Source organism: Anser anser (assembly GCF_964211835.1).
Source record: "Anser anser genome assembly, chromosome: 10".
Classification (NCBI taxonomy): domain Eukaryota; kingdom Metazoa; phylum Chordata; class Aves; order Anseriformes; family Anatidae; genus Anser; species Anser anser.
The window spans coordinates 13,126,090-13,141,199 of record NC_139730.1 but is presented as its reverse complement, the minus strand read 5'-3'; the positions used below and the strand labels follow the sequence as shown (position 1 = coordinate 13,141,199).

The window sequence follows — 15,110 nt, the reverse complement described above, 5'->3', positions numbered from 1 at the left end:
CAGGGGCCGGCAGCTGTTTTGAGGAGCAAGCCTCTTGCTCTGCTTTGGGTTCTTCTAAGACAGAGGGGCCCACTGACCCCCCCAAAACCTACCATGAAGCCTCAGCTCAAAGTAACCCCAGCCAACACAGCAGGGACAGCCCTGGTGGCCGTCCTGGCCCCACGTCCCCAGCTCTGCCCTCCCCTCACCCTTGGGAAGGACCCAGAGAGCCAGCAGACGGCGAGCGCAGCGAGGAGGTACACGATTTATTCTCCTTCCCCAGCTCGGCAAGGCTGAGAGGGGTGTCAGACTGCTTCAGGGGCTCGGTCCCAGCTGGGGGGGACAGCTGACCCCCCAGGGGAACGCTGCGTTGGAGCAGGAGGGGGAAGGGTAGAGGAGGGGGAAAGAGCCTGTTGAGAGCACGCCGGGCGATGAGAGCTACGGGGAGCCCCAAACAAGAAGCTCTGCAGCCTTCCAGCCCCAAATGGAGCAGAAAGGGGTTTCAGCCTTCACAAAACAGGGGAAAAGAGGCTCAGACCTGGACTGGAGAATCTGGGGGTGGCGGTGGGGACCTTTTGCAGAGGGCACTGAGATGGGGGTGGCTCCTCGTGGTCACTCTGTGCCACGAGATGGGGAGAAGGACGGGTGGGTTCGGATCGGAAGTGACCCCTAAGGGGCTTTGGAGGTGCCCAAAGGGTTCAGCTTGGATCATCAACCCCTCTGCTCCCACGTCAGGCTGGGGAGTGCCCCACGTGCCCTGGCTGTCTCATTGCCTACGGACCCCGCAGGTGGCTCGGCACGGACCTAGAGCTAAAAAGCAGTGCTGTCACTGCTGGGGAGGGACGGGGGGGGGGGGGCAGCTCCTCCCAGCCCAGGAGGAGAGGCATGGGGAGGCGAGGAGGGGACGGGAGGGACAAAGGAGGCAGGGGGCTTCTCTGGGGGGGGGTGGGTCAGGGCTTCTGGGGGCTGAGCTGGGCGCCGTTGGCCGTGGGATCACAGAGGGCGTTTTTCCGGCAGGCCAGCAGCGAGGGGTTGTTGAGGAGGGTGTACGCCAGCCACCAGCGCGCCCGGCTCTGCCTCAGCCGGCCTCCGCCCGACGGCGCCTTCGTGCTCTGCATCAGCTGGATGCCTGGAAGGAGAAGGCGGATTGGGGGGGCCCCGCAGGCAGCCCCCCAGGGATGGGGCTGGCCAGGGGGCATCGGGGGACCCACCTTCCTCCACGTCCCCCGGTCGGGGCTCCGGGGTCCCCCGTGGCCTGGGCGGCTGGAGGAGCAGCAGGCAGAAGGCTCGCATCACCGGGTGCGACTGGCTCACCTCCGTTTTCAGGTAGTGGCAGTACGCGTGGTAGCCTGGGGGACGCAGCCCAAAGGAAATAGGGATCAGGGGCCAGCACTGCCCAGCGACGTGTTCCCCCCCCCCCCCTTCTTTCCCTTGAGTATCAGGGAGGTAAAGTCTCAGGCTCCATCCCTGCCATGCCAGAGCATCCATCTCCAGCCCCAGGGCTGTGCTCTGCTCCCGAAATCCCAGCAGAAAAAGCAAAGGAAGGGCTGAGCTCCCCTCCCTGCTGCCCCCAGCATGGGATCTGCACACTACCACCAGCAAACCCCCTTAGGACCCCCCACAGGAGCCCGGCAGGACCAGGCGGGCAGCAGGAGGAGCTGCTCGCTCCCGTTGTCCCAGCACATTTCTGGGCACAAGGACACGAAGCCAGCCCTGGTCCCAGCGGCTCCGGGTGATGGAGGAGACCCTGCTGTGCTCCCTGGAGGTGGGAGAAGCGTCCCCGTGCGGGTGCTGGACCTGGGTCGAAGGTCTCCACGCCGCGGTTCAGCAGGCTGATGTCCAGCTGGCAGAAGTGCACGGCGTTGTAGAGCGCGGAGATGAGCATCCTCCACACCCCCGCCAGGACCCCCACCAGGACGTTGACGGGAAAGAGCAGGTAGGTGACGATGTAGAGAGCTCGCCTGCGGGTGGAAAAGGAGGAAAATAAGGAGCAGAATGCCCCAGGACAGGAAACACGGCCCTTCCCTAACAGAGAAACCTGCCAAAATAAGCCTCCCAGCCTTCCCTCCCTCCCTGGCAGGCCCTGTCCCCGCCTGAGATGTCTCCATCCCGTGGAGAGGTGTGAACGCCCTCCTGGTGCGTGCTTGGGATGTGGGGGCTGGCCTCCAGCACACACAGGGTCTCTGCTTCCCCTCGGAGGCTTCAGTACCACTCACAGCACGAGGCTGGGGGCTCGGGGTGGAGGACACCGCTCCCGTGGGGGTGGAACAGGGCCCCGACCCCACAGGCTAACATCAGGGCTGCAAGCTGGCCACGGCCCCTAGCAATAGCCTCCAAAGAACCCCTTCTGTGAGCACAAAGCTGCTTAAAGACCCTACAGGAACCCTGCAGAGGTTGAACTAACCCCATAAGGGGTGCGTGCAAACCCAAGAGAAGCTGCCCTGGGCGCCAGGAGACCCCGGGTCCCCTACCTGTTGGTCAGCTCTTTGCGCAGGGGATGGTGCTCCAGGAACTGGGAGTGAGCCGCCAGGTTCTGCGCGAGGACGGCGCCCACCAGGGTCAGCCAGAAGGGCCTGGCCAGGAGAGAACGGGGAGCTTGGAGGCCAGGAGACGAGGCTCCCGAAACCTCCAGCAGAGCAGGAGGAGCCCGAGGTGCAGCAAAAAAAAAAAAAGAGATAACCCTTTATCCAAGCACCCCAAAACTCATCACAGCACCCAGCAGGGTCACCCCTGCACCCCCGGGCGCTCACCACATGTTCTGCACGAGCCTGAAGAGGTGCGTGCTTGTGCCCGATTGGAGCGGGATGACGACGAGGAAGGTGAAAGCAGCCGAGCAGATGAAGAAAATCACTTGCTGGATGAGGAGCCCTTGGAGGGAGACACGGGGAAAGAAGGTGTCACGGGGGAGGGAGGAAGGAGAAGTGCTCCTTGTTCCTGGTTCCAGCCCCGTGCTCGATTCTGAGCACGCCTGTCATTTTAATCCCATAATAAGCAGGCTCCTCGCCTGCCTCCCCCGCTCCCCGCACAATGCTCTGCGCGGGATCTAATGACGGGTTCAGCCTTCCTCATCGCACCCCGCTTCACCCCCGCCGAGAGGAGCCGCCTCCGGGGGCTGTGGCTGCGATGCCTCATCACAAAATCAGCCCGAGCTGCGATTTCTAATCAGAAATCATGCCTGGAGCAGCGGCGGTGCCGAGCAGGAAAGGGGGCTGCGCTCCACCCCGAGCACTGGGATTTCATGCCCTGGAAATCGGGTTTCGAGCTCAAGTCGTGTTCGTGGCACCGCAGCAGGATGCAGGCAGCTCAGCCAGGGATGCTCCTGGGGGGGTTGGGGTGCGCCCAAGCCCCAGAGAGGTTTTGGGGTGTGCCCAAACCGCGCCGGGGTGAGGAGGGATGGGGTTTCTGCCCCGTTTCACATCCCGTGCCCACCCATCTATCAGACGTCGGGACGTGGCGCCTGGGACCGGAGGAGACAGACAGCCCCTCGCATGAGATGCTGTGACAGATTCGCGGATCAAAATATTTGGGTGCGAGCCAGGACGGCTCTCCCTCCCACCCCATCCCCCAAGCCCCCCCTTTTTCTCCCCACCATTTGGTGCTCAGCCTGGCCCTCCCAGCAGAAGGACAGATTGCGTTGGGGGAACCATGAACAAAAGCCCTAGAGCTTTGCAAAATGGGGCAAAAAAAAAAAAAAAGGAGGGGTTGGGGCTGCTTAAATGCAGGGTAACCTGTGGGAAATGGGGCTCCACCACCTCCTCCTGCCCCATAGACCCCCTGAAACATTTACCCAGGCAGGCAAAAGCGGTCTGGAAGCTGGCGAAGCTCATCCAGCAGACGATGGCTTGTCGGGACGGGCGGAGGATGTGGGCTTTGTAGAAGACATCGAGCACGGCCCCTTGGTACAGCGCCTTCAGGTTGCTCCTGGAGGGCAGAGAGCAGCGGGGCTGGGCGGCAGGGACGAGGACAAGGACACAAAGAGGGCGATTTGGGCAGCGCGGTGCCCTACCTGTGCATCACCAGCGTCCTCAGCAGCATGGCCATGGTCAGCAGGCAGCAGAGCACCAGCGAGCACACGTAGCACACTGCGGGGAGGCGGCCGGGGGGCCGGTGTTACCCCAGGAGGGGTCTCAGACACCACCCAGGGGGCATCAGGCGGGGTCAGGTTATGGTGCTGCGTCCCCCAAGCAGGGCACCGTGCCTCAGTTTCCTTCCTCGGCCTCTTTGCGATACAAGGACACCCTGCTCCATCTCCTTGGAGGGCAATACTGCCCATGCGAAAGGCAAGGGGGAAGGCAGAGGGCCAGGCTAGCTCGGTGCTGGGGAAGTGACTGGGCAAGCCGTGCAAAGGGCGCTGAGCCTGGCAGGATGCTCAGAAGCTGGGATGCAAGGGGAAAGCAAGATGGGAGCAGGGGATCTGCCAGGAGAGATGGGAAGGTCAGGAAAGCAAAGGTGGGGAGGAGGAGAGGGGCTCGGTGACTCCGGAAAGCCACAGAAAAGCCCTGGTGGAGGCACCCTGCCAGCCCCCTGCCCCCTGCCCAGGGCTTTCAATTATCGGGTGCCCGCTCGGCAGCGGGGGGACGAGGGGCCATCTGCTCGATTCCAGCACATATCAAAGCCTGCCCGAGGAGCAGCATCTGCAGCGCGGCGGTTTTGGCAGGCAGCAGCTGCTTGGGGAGCTCTGGCACGGCACCAGGTCCGTGCACCCGCCTTCCACGTCTGCACAGCCCAGGCTGGGGCAGGGGCAGCTGGGCTGTGTCCCCTCCTTCACGGTCCCCATGCTCCTTCAACACAATAACCTGCTCCATCACCACCTGCTTCCATGGGCAGCTTGGGTTAGAGATCCCCTAAACTTGGAACTCCTCCCCAAATCCCCTGTGGGCATGGCCACACACCTTCCAGCGACCACAGGTAGTGCTTGACGGTGCTGAGCTCCTTCTCCATGTCACCCGGCATGCCCGGGTTCTCCGAGGGCACCAGCCCGAACTGGACCAGCAGCACCACCACGTCCTTCGTCATCCCCGCCCGCACGATCTGGATGGTGGGGACGAAGGCCACCAGGAGCAGCAGGGCCACCTGCGGGGGAGCGGTGCCACGTGAGCCACCAGGTTAGCTTAAAGCCTCACGGCAGGCTGAGCCCTGCGAGCACACGGCCGGTTAGCGAGGCTCAGCTCGAGTAATACCTCGAGGCACGCTAATACCAGCCCCAAAGCCACGGTGCCCCGAGGGAGCGTGGCAACGTGTCCCTTGCCCTATGAGGACGTGGCCACGGGGCGCTGCGTGCCGCTGGGCCACCCCGGTCACCTGGTAGACAGCGACGACGGAGGTGGTTAGGGACAGGATGAGCTTCAGCGGGAGCTGGAAACCTGCGAGGCAGAAGTGGAGGGATAAAAGGAGGCCACCCAGCCCAGCCCAAGCCCCCTTCTGGTGGGGATTTCCCCCAGGCTGCTCCCCACGCCTGCAGGGCGTTAGAGGACGGGATTCCTTCCCGTGGCTTCCTGCAGGCCCATAAAACCTCATGCACCTGCAGCAAGGAGCCCCAGGCGCCCCGCTCCGTCCCTGCCCAGCCCACCCGTGCCCCATGGGGGTCCCCAGCTCCTCCTCCCCACCCCGAGCCTGCAACAGTTTGCGCGAGCCGAGGCGCCGGGCGGCAGCTGCCACGGCGCAGATGCTTTGGGGACGGAGCCAAGGAAGGCATTTGCTGTCCCCCGGGGGAGGCAGACTGTTTGCAGAGCTGCTGCTACAGCAAAAGAGCGCATCCTACCTTCCTCAGGAGCGTAGATGTAGGAGCACAGATACGCCCGGACCCGGTGCAGGAGGCTCTCTTCTAGCTTGCTGGGGCTGGAGGAGGAAGGAGAAGGTGACAAACGTGGCTTGGCTGTTCCCAAACTGCGGGCAGGGCTGCGCTCTAGTCGCGCAGAGCTGCAGGAGCACGATGTATGTGGTTTCTCTTTTCTTTTTTTAAGCAGGGCCAGGAGGCTGTGCCGTCCCCAGGCTCCCAGCTAGAAGCTGCTGCCCTTACCTCCCCTTCCTCGGCCGCTTGGACAGGACAGCCCGTAGGTACTTCTTGTAGTAGCCTCGCCCTGAAACCTGAAGGAAAGCAGCTGTAAAAGCTGACCAGTTCCCACCAGGCAGCCCAAAGCGAGCTCCCGGGGTTATTTCAGTCCACGCTGGGGCCAGCGGCTCAGTTCTGAAGGTTTTCTCTCCTTCACCCAACAAAGCCTGACGTTTCCAAAAGGGCTGGGGATTATTGCTGCCTGCCAGGAAAACAAGGCGACCCCAGTCCGGCCTGAATGGGACACATTGATGCCGTAAGCCTCTTGTACTAAGGAGTTTACTCCAAAGATGGATTTTCCCCTCTTCAAATCCAGCAAGATAAACAGAGCCGCAACCCGTGTGTGCCCCGTTGCCGTCAGAGGGCCGCCAGGCTGCTGGGAGCCAAACTGGGAGTGCTGGGAGCCAAACTGGAAGCACTGGGAGCACCCCGATGCTCAGAGCTGGGCTGCGGGGCAGGAGAGCCACGAAGCAGCCTCAAAACCATGCAGGGCCATCGAGGGGTTCCCCCGGGCTCCCACCGCCCCTGGTCACCCAGTACATCTTTGTTACCTCCTTATCCAAGGTCTCGTCGTGCCCCGTGAAGCTCCTGATCAGCAGGGCTGGGTACCAGAGGCTTAAGACCACGAGGCAGAGGATGATGGGGACGTAGGAGAGCGTGGAGTAGTACCTGTATATCTGGGGACACGCAGCGCTGTCACGCACCGGCCCAGGGACGCCTCAGTGCCACTTCTCCAGGGCGCTGGGACAGCCACCTCAGGCCCCGGCAGCCTGCCCTGTGGTGGGACGCATACCTTCGGCGACTGGGGACAGTCCACCTTCTGCCAGATGTGCACCACGCAGTGGCACCAGGACAGCAGGCAGCCCACGAGGTAGCCGGCCCTGTGCCCCACCGTGGCGCAGGCAGCCAAGGGGCAGTAGAAGGCGGGGTAGTAGAGCAAAGCCAGGATCTTCCAGTACTCTAGACCGGGGGGAGAGCAAAAGCGACGCGCGCTCTCAGTAGGGACCAGAGTGAACAGCCTGCATGGGGGTTCCCCTGCGGTGCTGCAGGGCGGGGCAGTGCTGGCCTTACCCCGGCTGTGCTGGGACGAGTTGGGGACGAGCGGCAGAGGGTCACGGTCCAGCACCAGCACGCACAGGGACGAGAAGAGGATGCCAAACACCGCGGCCACCAGCCCGCGGTTGCCCTCCTCCTCCAGAAAATTGGCCGGGCTGTGGGGCCGGGGGGCACAAAATGAGCCTGGCACCCCCTTGCTCCACACTGCAGCACCCCGTCCCCACCACCCTAGGGCTGGTTTGTCCCGTGCCAGCCGGGCAGGGTGATGGGGACGCGGGGACATGGTACCTGAGCAGCCCAGGGACGCCGTTCCAGCAGCCCCGGCGGAGACGCCGGCGTTTCACCAGCAAGGACAAGCCCAGCAGCACAGCCAGCTGCCAGGAGAAGGGGAGCAGGGTTTTTTAGCTAAGCAGGAGGGCCCTTTGGGGGAAGGTGCACATGGATGGAGCTGGGGACAGCAAACGTGACGGGCTTCAGGGGTACTTACGGAGATGGGCGCCATGCAGGCGTGGTACAGCCTGGGGGAGATGGTGGGGTCACAGTCTGGGATTGCACTGGGAAATGTGCTAGAGAGGGGAAAACAAATTTTAAAAAAATGATCTGGGGTTGTATTTTGTCCTGAAAGGGTAAAAAGTTAAGGTATTGGGGTGATGCTCTGCGCACGCGGGGATGGCAGCAGCAATTCGGGTGTGATAATTAGGAGAAGCAAAGCTCCAAAGAGCAGGGCCATGGAACCCCTGATAGCTGGGGCTGAAGTCACCCTGGGGAGGAGGATTTAGGATTTTAGGACTGAGCTCAAGAGATGGCAGCCGGGAGCAGCCCGAACTGCTCCTGCAGGGGCTGGGTGAGCTCCAGGACGCCGTGCAAATGTCAGGGCCAAACGGGGCTCAGCAAGGAGGGACGAAGCCCCGTGTAGGATTTTTTCAGTCCAGCATTATCACCAGGCTGCCAGGGGAGGTTCCTGAGGACAGGCTGCCGCCAGCAGAGCTCCGTGCCTTCTGCCTTTTTGCTCTAACAGCTGTCCTTGGGTAGACCAGACAGTTCCTGCTGTCCCAAAATATCCCAGCTCCCGAGGCCCAGGGCGCCCACCCACAACATTAAGGAGGGGAGGAAGCGCCAGCTCCAGAACAGTTTTGGTTTCGCCAGGGCTTCAGAATTAAATCCTGAGCGTTTGGGGTGTGGATGGGATGCGCAGCCATCGGATGGAGAACCACTGGTGCTGCCTCCCTCCCCTCGCCACCACAGCTGGAAGAGGACACCAGAAGGAAAGAGCAAACACCCTGACGGGTTCTGGGGGGGGGGGGGGGTTCTTCCATCCAGTTCTACCCCCAGGGCTTCAGTTGGGCAAGCCGGGGCTGGGCGAGGCGATTTTCAAGGGTGTTTCACAAAGCAGGAGATTAAGGACCTAGAGCAACCCTTTGGATACGTCTGGGCTGGTCCCCGCCGGGGTGTCCTCAGGATCAGATATCGGCCAGCTGAGCAGTGTAAAAGCCTCGCTCAGTCAACAGAGGGACAATAGGTGCTGAGAGGTGGCCTCGGGACACCCAGGATGGGGTCCTGCCACCCGCTTGGGGGCTCACCTCGGGTAAATTGTGCCTCCGCTGCTCTTGGGAGGATGCCCAGCTGAAGAGTGGAGTGGGACAGATGGGGAGCAGGCTTTATAAAACCGCCACCACTGCAGATTTACACCACTTACCAACCCCACCCCGTGCTCTGGGATGGCAGAACCACCCGTGCAATGAGTTGCGTCCATCAGCTGGGACAAGAGGGGCCCCAGCAGCGGGTCCGGGGCTTGCCAGAGCAGGCTGCTGGCACCCACGCGGGGTTGAGGGGACGCGTGGCACTACCACCGGGTGCTTACTTGTCCTGCGGCACGGCCGGCTCCGCGGTCTCGTAGATGTACCAGTCGGAAACCAGGTCGTCCCCAAAGCCATCATCCAGCGGCGAGCCGCGCGCCCCCCCGGAGCTGTTGGCTGCCATTGACGTCCTCCTGCTGCACGGGGAAGGGGGAGGCGGAGGGAAGAGGGTTTTTCTGGGGGGGGGGAGTCCCCTTGGAAATGCAGGGCTGGAGGCAAGGAGCCAAGAGATTTATCTTCTCGGGTCACTCCCACCCCATCCCCACCTTGGGCGGCCGCTGCCTCCCCGCTGATAGAATGGGAGCCTTTGTTTGGGTTGTTTTACAGCGCTTACGTGAAGGGCTGCGAAACCAGCACAAGGGTCAGGATTTGGAGGCACGGGCAAAGCAGGAGGGAGCTGGGCGAGCGGCCGTGTCCCCAGCGTCCCTCCCTGCCACCAGGTTCGGGGGTGCAGCCCCGGGAGGGAGCCTCAGCACCTTCCCCTCGCCGGAACGGGGCCGATCATCCCCGCAGCAATAAAAGAGACGGCTTGTCCCAGTGCCAGTTCCAACAAGCTTTTCTTCTTCCTTCCCTTTGGTATTTTTTTTTTTTGGTTACTTTGGCCCGGGTAGCCCCACACCCTCCCTTGATGTCCCACAGCTCTGTTTTTCTGTTTTGCCTCATCCCTCACCCCCATCATGGACTGAGCCTTTCCCCCGTCCCCGGCTGGCAGTGGGGACACCGAGGCACATCCAGCGGCTGCTGGAGTCACCCTGACCCCATCGCTGGGGCAGGAGAGCTCCCTGAAGGAGATGAGGGACATCCCCATCTGCAAAGCATCGGTGGGACCAAGTGAAACCCTCCTGAGAAGCTTCCCCTTCATCCCCAAACACAACATTCAGCAGCGCTGCCCCCATGCACCAGCCCAGGGCCACCTCGGGGACATCCCCAAACCCCCATGGGACCACGGGGACTCCCCAACCCCTGCCTGCTGGCTCCAAGGGGGTGGGGAGGAGGTGGATGACCCCGCCAGGAGCTTTGCTCAGGGCTGCTGTTTATACAGCTGGTGCTCGCTAAGGACCGTGCTGGATGTGGCTCATCAGCTTCCAAGGGGTCCCAAAAATTGGGGAAATGCAGGCGGCCCCCTCTCCAGACGCCTCGTGGGCTGGTGCTCTGCAGGTGACGTCCCCTCTGTGCTCCCCACCAGCTCTGGGCCCAGCAGGTGTAGGACCAGCCCTGGGCGAGCATCCTGCTCCCTGCTGGGGGCTCAGGACCCCAGACCCCCCCCTCGGCCAGCGGCTCCCCGGCCATCCCCTGGTTTTGTCTGCGCAGGGAAGCGGCTCTGACCTCACCTCCCAGGAATGTAGCACTCCGTAAAGTAGAAGGAGCCCGTAAAGCGCACACACATGCCTCTTACGAGACCCGAAAGCCCCTTTTCCCTCCTGCAGGGTCAGGGCAGCGGTCCTGCAGCCTTCAGATGTTATCCCACAGCCACCAGGGGACTGCCCGTGCCCCTCTCACCTGCCTACGGGGTCACCTGGAGCAGGGTGACCGGGGGGGCTCGGAGATGTGAGATCTCCCCAGCCTGGTGGCATCACCCCACAGGACCCACCCCCACCCCATCCAGCAGACACCACCTCACTGGCGTCCCCTGCCCCAAGGTTTGGCTGCCTGAGGTCGCGTCGGTAGCGACCGAGAGGAGCAGGAAGGGAAGACACACGGCACCCGCTGGGCAAGCCACAGCCTGAATCCACGCAGGGCAGTAAAAACAAATCACAAAGCCGAGCTGAAAAGCTTCCTGGGTGTTGTGTCAGCCCCGTGTGCCAGCAAATCCTCACCGAGACCCAGGTGGGTCAACAGCAGGCATCCCAGTTATCCCTCTGAGAGCTGCTCCATCTTCACGGGATGCTCTCCGGCAGCGAGGGGAAGCCCCCCCTCGCTGCCCACCAGCCAGCAGTGTCCCCAGGGAGAGGCAGACGTCCCCAAGGAGAGGCAGGTGTGCCCAAGCCCCCTGGGTGCCCACCAGCCCCGCAGCCCCTCGGTGCCCCACGTTTCCCCGAAACCTGATCCCTTTGCTCCTCTGCCTAACCCCGGCTGGAACAGGCTGGGCCTTTGATCGCCGTGGCGTCGCCCGAGATTGATGGCTCCAATAAAGCTCCTTCATATTCCTCATTTCCCACCATCCATCACCCTCTGGGGAGCTTTTGCATCCCACCACTATGAATTAGACTTGGGGGGAGCCATAAGGGAATTCCCCCCCCCGTCCCCTCCTCCTATCCGGGATAATGGTGATGCCTTGTGTACAGCTTTTAATAAAAATGATAAAGATCTCGTTTCACAATTGTTCAGGGAGTGCTTGGGCCGGGGGAGAGCTGTTTAAGCGAGATCTCCTCTAATTCAATTGCCAGTCGGGAGCCGCGCTGGCAGCGGGGAGCCGCGCGTCCCCACGGAGCGGTGGCTGCGGAGGACACGGGATGGGGACTGGCCTCGCTCGGTCCCGGAGGGGGATTTAGCAGCTGCCCGCGCTGCTCAGCCTGCCCAGAGCTGCTCGAAGACTTTAATCCTCTTTCTGGAAAAGCGGCACTTTCCCCAGCGCAAAGATCTCCCCGCTTGCCCAAACCTCAGCGCCGGGGAGGCCCCGGCCTCCCCAGACCATCGGGATGGAGGCTGGAGCCTCCGGGAAGCCCCCGCTCACTCTCTCCATCCGAGAAGCAGGGGGCTCGGGGCACCCCCGGGGGCAATGAGGACACCAGGCCCCGGTGCTGTGACCCCGTGCGGGAAGCCTGCGGGGATGCGGTGACCTCGCCGCACCTCAACCCACGTCCTTAGCCTCACAGGAAAGCCCCCGTCTGGGGCAGGGAGAGGTCGGAGGGGGTGAATCAGCACGGGGGGGGGGGGGGGGGGGGCACGGAGGAGGTTTTTCCATCCCAAGCCTCGGCACAGAGCTCCAGCAGAGCCTCCACCTCCCAGACCCCAGCCCGCTGGCCTCTACCAGCGCAGCGAGCCCCCCAGCCCCGAGCAGCCCCTTCTGCCCTCAGGGACATCAAGCCAACGAGCCAGAAGCACCTTTTGCATTTTTAGAAGCTGTAGCAGCTTAAAAAACGAAGCAAACCGGGCTTGGGGAGGCGTGGAGGGGTTGTTTTAGGCTGCCACCCCCCTCTGCTTCCAAAGCCTCACAGTGCAGCAGGTGTGCTGTGAGCAAGGAGCCAGTGGAGGGGAGAAGCCACAAGTTTGGAGGGTTGGGCTAAAAACTGCCCACAAAGCACCCCCCGTGCTGCAAACCCTGCTGATGGGGAGGGGGAAATATTCCCCGTAGGGTGCCTGGGGGCTCCTGCACCCTCTCCAACAAGCGTGCTGGTAGCTCACACACACGGCCGATACCCCCCCGGGGAGCCCTGCTTCCCCCCGCCACTGCCACGCAAACTTTGCAGGAAGAAGAAAAACACATCCGAAAAATAAGAAGTTACCTTCTCCCAAAGGGCCGCAGGAAAAGCTCAGAGCATCAGCCCGGCGTGGACGCGGCCATGCGCGCTGCCAGGCAAAGTTCAGCGCACCGGCGGAGGCTGGCGGTGGTGGAGGCCGGCGGCGGAGGCGCCGGGAACTTTATCCCCTCCATGGCGAGGAGGCCTTGGCTCGGGGCCACCCTGGGGTTTAGGAAATGAAAAGCAACCAACCCCGTGCTGCGCTCTCCCCTTTGATTGCCCAGGGAGGGAGGCAGCTGGAGCCAGCCCCTGGCTGTTCCCCCGCTCCTCGTCCCGGTCTCCGAGCTGCTCCCTCCGCCCCCGTGCTGACAGCTGGGGGGGGGACGGGGACCGGAGCGGGGCTGGGTGGCCCCCGCGCCGTGCTGGCCCACCCAAGATGCGGCAAACATCTCGGCTGGCTCCAGGCTTCCTCCTGGGTACACCCAAGGGCCAGATCCTGGCCACGTAACCCTTCGCTGGGGGAGATTTTAAAGCAGCCGGGGTGGAAAGGGGAAGGCAGAGGCAGCCTGGGGACATAAAGCCCCCCCAGGTGCCACCAGCATGGGGTGACCATCCCAGAACTCCTGCTGAAAAGGGGCTTTTGCTGCATCCTTCCCCACCCTAGCACTGCAAAGCAGGGACCCTGTCCCTCCCCACTGGGGGGGAAAGAGCAGGATTTGGGGAAATTCCCTTCCTCTCCTCCTGTCCGAGCTGTGCCTCCCACCTGCACCAGGGGCCCCGAGCCCACGAGACGGCAAGTTACAACACCTCGATAATCCCTGCACACACCCCCACGCTCTGCACGTGACAGCAAGCAAAGGGAAAATTAATCAGCGTGGAAGATTTAGCTTAATTTTTAGCCAAAACCTTGTGGCAAGGCTGAACAGAGACCCACAGGTCCCCCCCTTCCTCCCCGGGGTTGTTCTTAAATGAGCTGCAGCCAAAGGGAAAGGTGTCCGTGAAGCAACCTCCTTCCCAGGAGATCTGCGGGCTCTCATATTTAGTTTTGGGGCACCAAGGAATGGGACATGATGCTGGAAACTTATCCTAAAGCAGGGCCATGGTTTGTCATTTTGCAGTGCTGCTTTAGCATGGTGGAGGCTGCACGTGCACCTCTGGCACAGCTGGGAGCTGCTGCCTGAATAAACTGTGCCTTGGGTTAAATTACATGAAAATTGCTCTTTGATGAGCCCATCGTTAGAGGTGGCTCTAATGTGTTTGCACAAGGGTGGGAGGGAAGCGAAGCAGGCAGAAACGTCTCATTTCCATGCACCAGAGCCTGGCAGGGTTTAAAGCAAGGCAAAGGAAAGCTGTGTCCCTGCCCCAAAGGGGTGCACAGGTGAACACGGCCGTGTCACTGCAGATCAGCAGCCCAGGGGGATGCAGGTTTGTGGGGGAAGCAGCTGAGAGCAGCATCCCACGGCACCCAACTCAGGGTGTCCCTGGGTGGCACCACCTCGCTCTCACCAGCCCACGCTGGCTTGGGTGGGAGCCACCTGAGAACAGCCAAATCACCGGTTCCTTCCAATTTTCTTCCATTTCAAAGGAGCACAAGAGAAGGGACAGGGAGATGGAAGGATGCGTGGTTCCCCCAAAGAAAAGCACGCCAGCCCAGAAGCCCCAGCAAGGGATAAATGCAATTTTTGCTCACAGTTTCTGCCACCGAGTCCTCCAACGCCATTAAAAGCAGTGATGCTCCCAGCACAGAAGCCATCCAGCAGCCCTGAGCACCCCCGGGACACCAGTACTGCCTTCCTGACAGGCAGGGGCACCCTTCACAGCACCCTTTTTCCTCTGTTTAATCCCAACTCAGTGCCTGAAACCCCCAAATTCTGCCCCATTTTCCTGTCCTCGCCCTGACCTCCCCAGGATGCTCCCTGCAGCAGGAGGTTAAAAGTAGGCGAGGTTGTATCAGGGGTCAGCACCCCAAGCCCAGGCTCCAACCTGATCTATTTTTCCTCCTAATCGAGGAGGAAAAACCCAGAAATAGAGACGGTGGAGGGACCTCCAAAGGGACTCACAGAGGTGGTGGTGCTGGGAGAGGCCCTGGCTCTGTTTTAGGGACCCAAACAAGGAGCACCCACCTGCCCTGCAGGTGCCTGGGCTGCTCTCCCGTACCAGAAAATGGCAAAATCCCATACCCCAGGGCCTCAGATGTGCTTTATCCCTCTGCCCCCGAGGATAACCTTGTTGTTTCAGGCTCGCACCAGCACGAAGGGGCTGGAATGCAGCTTTTTGTACGGAGCTGTCTCGGAGAAGGGCCATCTGCTAGCCTGGCCCCGGCTCGTGTTTCACTGGAAACATCCCAAAAGCTGTGGGAACGTGCTATTTTCAACAGCGACTGGGGAATGCGATGTGACAGGGCAGGGGGCTCCCAGGTTGGATCAGACAGAGCCGTTCCAGCCCCCTGCCCACCCTCCCCTTTAAGCTCAGCCCCAAAATATCCCCAGTGCCTCTGACCCCTGGATGCTCAGCTGGCCCCACGGCGGGTTGAGCAGGCAGGGGGCTCAGCTCCACTTGCACGCAGCTCCCATCCCATCTGGGGGCATCTTCCAGCCCCAAGGGGCCTTCTGCAGCCCGGCTGTGACCCCAAGCATCCCCCACACTCATCCCATCCCCTTGGCTCGCCCAACCCCATGGGGAGCCACATCCAGGAGCGCCCCCAGCTAAAGCCTTGCCCTGTAAATGAGCTGGGAAACAGCTGCAGGTTTGGCCACACCAGGATGG

General features: G+C 62.1%; 1 protein-coding gene across 2 annotated transcripts; it reads right to left on the bottom strand.

The window, feature by feature from the left end:
• Positions 1-225: 225 nt before the first annotated feature.
• On the bottom strand, positions 226-13,027 carry STRA6 (signaling receptor and transporter of retinol STRA6). 2 transcript variants are annotated; one of them, XM_083850593.1, is made up of 18 exons: positions 12,390-13,027; positions 8,949-9,119; positions 7,575-7,653; positions 7,376-7,461; positions 7,103-7,242; positions 6,825-6,991; positions 6,583-6,708; positions 5,999-6,066; positions 5,741-5,817; positions 5,281-5,342; positions 4,872-5,052; positions 3,986-4,061; positions 3,767-3,900; positions 2,730-2,847; positions 2,451-2,552; positions 1,777-1,940; positions 1,191-1,328; positions 226-1,108 (listed from the first exon to the last, which is right to left on the bottom strand). In XM_083850593.1, exons 2-18 carry the CDS (start codon positions 9,065-9,067, stop codon positions 930-932), a joined length of 2,016 nt encoding a protein of 671 aa, XP_083706719.1. In that variant the 5' UTR covers positions 9,068-9,119; positions 12,390-13,027; the 3' UTR covers positions 226-929. The 2 variants fall into 2 exon arrangements, with proteins under 2 accessions (XP_083706719.1, XP_083706718.1); XM_083850592.1 differs by having other exon boundaries at positions 8,949-9,080.
• Between the last annotated feature and the right edge of the window lie 2,083 nt (positions 13,028-15,110).

Bases quoted from the DNA above. Each gene is read 5' to 3' on its own strand.
- STRA6 (XM_083850593.1), bottom strand. From the start codon at position 9,067: ATGGCAGCCAACAGCTCCGGGGGGGCGCGCGGCTCGCCGCTGGATGAT. The intron at 6,992-7,102 runs GTAAGGCCAGCA...CCCCCGGTCTAG, and splicing joins CTCGTCCCAGCACAGCCGGG to AGTACTGGAAGATCCTGGCT. The intron at 5,343-5,740 runs GTAGGATGCGCT...TCTGCCTCGCAG, and splicing joins CATCTACGCTCCTGAGGAAG to GTTTCCAGCTCCCGCTGAAG.